General features: G+C 44.5%; 1 protein-coding gene across 2 annotated transcripts in view; it reads left to right on the top strand.

Annotated features, from left to right (window-relative positions):
- Window positions 4,454–6,000, top strand: part of SMYD1 (SET and MYND domain containing 1) — a 52,499-nt gene continuing 50,952 nt past the window's right edge. The window contains exon 1 of one of the 2 annotated variants that reach the window (XM_021085617.1): window positions 4,454–4,684. In XM_021085617.1, coding sequence (XP_020941276.1) covers window positions 4,548–4,684 — 137 coding nt within the window. In that variant the 5' untranslated portion in view covers window positions 4,454–4,547. 2 annotated transcript variants of the gene reach the window in all.

Here is a 6,000-nt window from a genome sequence, read left to right as displayed (position 1 = left end):
GAAAATCATGTCACCGACGGTATTCATGTCCCCAAACTCAACCTACATTTTTTTGGCCATGCCTGTGGCATGTGGAAATTCGGAGGCTGCAGATTAAACCCGAGTCATAGCTGTGACAACACCAGCTCCTTAACCCTCTGAGCAAACAGGGAATTTCGCAATCTACATTTTTAGCTCTTACTGTCACAGTGATTCTATTAGAAGTGCAAACATCTGATCACTTATTCATATTTTCTAGTGTAGTTGTTTCCAACATTTGTTCCTGTGAGCACATTGATATACTTAAATTACAGGGATTATATATTACTTTGGTATAAGGTAACGTTCATTTTACTTCTCCCTTATTAGGTTAGGCCAGTGTCTTAATCTGTTTGGGTGGCAATAACAAAATACCACAGACTGGGGAGTTGATAAACAGCAGAAATTTATTTCTCATGGTTTTGGAAGCTGGAAGTCCCAGATCAGGCTGCCAGCATGTTGGGGAAAGGGTTCCTTCCCAGGTCACAGAATTCTCTTTGTGTCTCACATGGCAGAAAAGCAGGGACCAGGGAATCTCTCTAGAGCCCCTTCTATTTTATTATTATTGTTGTTATTATTATTATTTTGTGTTTTAGGGTCAGACTCGCAGCATATGGAGGTTCCCAGGCTAGGGGCTGAATGGGAGCTGAAGCTGCTGGCCTATACCACAGCCACAGCAATGCCAGATCCGAGCCAAGTCTGTGATCTTTGCCACAGCTCAAGGCAACGCCGGATCCTTAACCCAGTGAGCGAGGCCAGGGATTGAATCTGCGTCCACAAGGATACTAGTCAGATTCATTTCTGCTGAGCCAAGATGGGAGTTCCTGTTTTAATATTTTTTAACTTATTTTTTTGGCTGCACCTGTGGCATGCAAATGTTCCTGGGCCAGGGATCAAACCCATGCCACAGTGGCAACCCTAGCCACAGCAGTGACAATGCTGGATTCTTAACTGGCTGCGACACCAGGAAACTCCTGGAACCTCTTTTATTTATTTATTTTTTGGCTGTGCCTGTGGCATATGGCAGTTCCCGGGTTAGGGGTCAAATCAGAGCTACGGCTGCTGGCCTACACCACAGCGGTAACAGTATGGGATCCAAGACACTTCTGGGACCTACACCGCAGCTTGCAGCAATGCTGCAGCGTTAACCCACTGAGCAAGGCCAGGGATCAAACCCAAATCCTCACGGATACTATGTTGGGTTCTTAACCCACTCAGCCACAATAGGAACTCCCTCGACCCTCTTTTAGAGGGCACTAAATGCATCTAGAATGGATAAGCAATGAGGTCCTGCTGTAGAGCACCAGGAACTATATCCAATCACTTGTGATGGAAAATGCTGGAAGATCATATGAGAAAAAGAATACACACATATACATCTGTAAGACTGGGTCACTTTGCTGTACCGCAGAAATTGGTGCAACATTTTAAATCAACTACACTCTAATAAAAATAATAAAATATAATTCCTGTTGTTTTGATAAGGTTGGGACTCACAGTTAAAACTAAAGCACAGGCTTGATGCTCTGACTCTCTTTCTGACTTGGGGCAGGTAGACTTCTTCCTTGATGTTGGCCTGGGATGAACTTGTCCCAAGGGTACCATGTCTAGAGAAGAACAATGTAATCCCTACCAGGCTGAGCCTCTGGCTCCCAAGGCAGGATGCTGGCTGTTGCCAGGCCATGTGGGTACAGACATTCATTTGAAGCTAACCTGAAGTACTTCTTTTTATTTTTATTTTTTCATAAGTTTTTTTTTTTTGGTCTCTTTAGAGCCCCACCTGTGGCATATAGAAGTTCCCAGGTTAGGGGTCGAACTGGAGCTGTAGCTGCTGGCCTACATCACAGCCACATCAGCACCAGAGCCGAGCCATGTCTGCAACCTCCACTGCAGCTCATGGCAACACCAGATCCTTGACCCACCAAGCAAGGCCAGGGATCAAACCCTGGTTCTCATGGATAGTAGTAGGGTTCATTACTGCTGAGCCATGCTGGGAACTCATTTGTCAAAATTTTTGATTATTATTTTTTCTTTTTGGCTGTAACAGCAGCATGTGGAAGTTCCTGGGCCAGGGACTGAACTTGTGCCACCGCAGCAATCCGAGCTGCTGGAGTGACAGTGCTGGATCCTTAACCTGCTTTGCCACAAGGGAACTCTTATTTTTATTTCTATGTATTTATTTTTGGCTGTGCCTATGGCATGTGGAAGTTCCCAGGCCAGGGAATTAATCCTGAGCCATAGCTGTGGCAATGTTGGATCCTTAATCTGCTGAGCCACAAAGGAACTTTCAGAACTTCTTTATCATTACCTTTTAACCCCTTGAGACCATGTGATGTTTACTTTGGGGGGCAGCAATTCTATTTTATTACTATTATTTTTTTATGCTGTGCCTATGGCATGGGGAATTTCCCAGGCCAGGGGATCAAACCCAAGTCATAGCAGTGACAATGCTGGATCCTTAACTCCTAGACCATCAGGGAACTCCATGGGGGGCACCTGCTTTAAATGTCTTAATTTGTTTTGCTTTTTTGGGATACATCAGAAATCACTGAGTTTTTTATTTTATTTTATTTTATATTTTATTTTAGTTTTTTAGGGTCACACCCTGGGCATATGGAAGTTCCTGGGCTAGGGGTTGAATCAGAGCTGCAGCTGCTGGCCCACACCACAGCCTCAACAACGCCAGATCTGAGCTGTGTCTGCAACCTATACCACAGCTCACAGCAACGCTGGATCTTTGACCCACTGAGCAAGGCCAGGGATGGAGCCTGAATCCTCATGGATCCTGGTCGGATTTGTTAACCCTTGAGCCATAACGGGAACTCCCATTGAGTTATTTTTTTATCTTCAGGGACTAAATGTTATGACATAAAAATCAAGGGAGTTCCCGTCATGGCGCAGTGGTTAACGAATCTGACTAGGAACCATGAAGTTGCGGGTTCGATCCCTGGCCTTGCTCAGTGGGTCAAGGATCCGGTGTTGCCGTGAGCTGTGGTGTAGGTTGCAGACATGGCTCGGATCCCTCGTTGCTGTAGCTCTGGCGTAGGCTGGAGGCTGCAGCTCCAATTGGACTCCTAGCCTGGGAACGTCCATATGCTGCGGGAGTGGCCCTAGAAAAGGCAAAAAGACAAAAAAAAAAAAAAAAAAAAAAAAAAAATCAGGATATGCAGAAGATTCTGCAGCTGCTTCCAGAAGTCAAGGCAGTTTCAGGAGATGCAATTTGGTTGAAGGCACATTAGAATCGCTAGTGTATCTGGATGGTTTAGGGAAGATAAAGTGACTGAATACATAAAATATGGAAAAAGTCCCATTCAAAGTGCCGAAAGGTATGCTACTTCCTTGGTGCCTATTACTTCATTTACCAGTGAAACTATCCCCCTTGTTTTGTAACTAGGATATCAAAGTTGTCCCTGTAGGCTCAAAATTTAAATGCAGATTTAGCTGACACAGAAGCCAGCACTTACAAGCTACTGCACTCACAGAAATCCAGAGCACAGAAATCTGTAAATAGATGCATCCCAGAAACTAAAAATATTACCTGAAAGGTAAGCCACAGCTCCAGATCTGCAAGAGTCTTTCTTTTCAACCTCAGTGAGAGCTGCCTGGCCTTCAAGACAAGTGGCTTTTAGTTCAAGGGAGATTTTGCAATAATCCATCCAATATCCAATTACTATTTTTCTGGCAACAAACACATGTTTAAGGGAGATTTGATAGCCTGAGAGACAGGAGAGTGTTCATTGTCAAGGCCTGCCTGCTCTCATAATATAGCTTTCATCTAGCACATACGTGTTATCAGGGAATTCTCAGTCCTCCAGGCCCTGGATGGAGGTGCTGTGGGAGGCCCAGGTTATACTGGGGAAGAGGGATGCCCATTAGAACCTAAACGTACTGTTATGCACATAGCCCAGAGGCCACTTTTGCATCTGCTGCTTTCTGCAAACAGTCCACCCATGTGGATTTGCTCTGGTGCCTGGGGCGGGGGCGGGCGGGGGGGGGGGAACAAGGGGCCCGTCTCACTTGAGAAAGTCCAAGCCTGACAGCTGAAGGGTCCCAGAACAGTAAGCATCACCTCGCCTCTTCTCTTGGACCACTTCAGCTGTCTGCTTTGGATTGACACAGGCATCTGGCTGCTAAAAATACCCGACTGACCAAGTGCCGCCTATTCCAACTCAAGCTGAGCATGACTGCCATCCAGGACTTAACTACCCTTGCAAAAGAACTTTTCAAAAGTTTTCAGACCCAATATGAGAAGCACACCAACCCATAATCATTTTCTATGTTGTCGGTTACATTGGGCGGTGCGAGGGACCCTTCCCAGATCACTGGCCTCTGGCTTGCCCCATCCCTGTCTCCAAGAATAGAGGCAGAGGGGGAGGTGGGGACCCAGTGGCTGAGAGGGGGTAGGGAAGGGGAGGTGCTTGTCCATTTATAGGCTTGCTCTTTGGGATGCTGAAGGTGCTGAAATAGCAGCGAGGACAAGGGACTTGGCTCAGTGTTAAATATCTGCCGAGCTGCCCTAAGATTCTGAGATGACAATAGAGAGAATGGAGAATGTGGAGGTCATTACTTCTGAGGGCAAAGGCAGAGGTCTGAAGGCCACCAAGGAGTTCTGGGCTGCTGATGTCATCTTCGCTGAGCGGGCTTACTCTGCCGTGGTTTTTGACAGGTACAGAATGTGGGTGGTTGCCCTCTTTTCTCCTGTTGGTTTGGCTGTTGCCACATTCTCAAATATTTTGCTCTCAAAATCATCAGAGCAAGGGATAAAATCCATGGGGCCATTGATAAGGAATGGCATTCCAACAGCTAACTGTTTTCTTGTGTAACTTTTCCTGCAAAGAGTCACTGCCAGTGGGATTTGCTCTGGTGCCTGGGGTGGGGTTGCAAAGGTGATCAAAGGCTTGGGGGCAAGTGCTCAGAGCACTGGTGAACTTGGCTGAGTGGGAGTGCTGTGTGTGGTGAGGTTGGAGAGAAAGGGAGAGGTGGGTGTGGTGCCTTGAAATCTTTTCCAGAGGGCTCCATGTTTTTTAGCTTCTGAGATAAAATAAACATATTAGAGAAGTAAGTGAGTCCTGGGATTTTAAAAACATGTAAATATGCAAGTACTCCTGGAGTCCATTTGCTTTTGAAAATAGGAGTATCACCCATGAACGGGAATCCTCTTTTACCTTTCCCACCCAGAAACCCAGTCCCCTCTGTCTTTCCTCAGAGGTAATCCTTCTTGTGATTTTAATGATTCTTTCTAGAATATTCTTGTTCTATTGCATCTATCTGTCTATATCTGTACTTACCAAATATATAGCTGTAATTTGTCTTTTTTTAACAGAAATGTTATCATACTTCAGACATCATTCTGAAACATACTGTTTTCACTAAGCATGTTTTGATACTTATCCATGTGGAAACTGTAAGTTTATAGACACTTCTTTTAAATCGTCAAAGATCTGTTTTTTCCTCCCACGTGTAGATCTATCCATGTTGATCCATACGCTCTATGGATCACAAATTTTAACTTCTGTAGATATTCTTCCCTGTAAATATATGGTCTTTAAGAAATCTGTTGCCCTATTGAGAAACATTTGGTGGTCTCCATTTTTTTTCATAAAAACAAATATTTCTGCAGTTAAAATCCTCGATCATGTCCACTTGTACTCATGCGTGATAATTCTCTAGGATGAATGGCTAAAAGAGGAATCACTCTGCCATAGGGTGTACTTTTTTCCATTTTAATAGGATCTCCTTAGTGGGTCTGTTAAATTTACATTCTCATTTCCTCACAATCCTGTCCATCCTTGACCCAAACTTTCAAATTAGTACTAAATCTCTATTTTTCTTTTTTTTTTTTTTAGAAAAAACCTTATACTGTGATGAAATTATAACAGTATTCTCAAAAGTTGGGGTGGCCTGCCTGACATTGATGTAGTCTCAATAAAGATGGCCTCTGATCTTGGCTTCGTGACCATCCTGAGAATGGGCAAAGGTTTT

Source organism: Sus scrofa, chromosome 3 (genome assembly GCF_000003025.6).
Source record: "Sus scrofa isolate TJ Tabasco breed Duroc chromosome 3, Sscrofa11.1, whole genome shotgun sequence".
Lineage (NCBI taxonomy): Eukaryota > Metazoa > Chordata > Mammalia > Artiodactyla > Suidae > Sus > Sus scrofa.
This window is presented reverse-complemented; position numbering and strand designations above follow the sequence as displayed.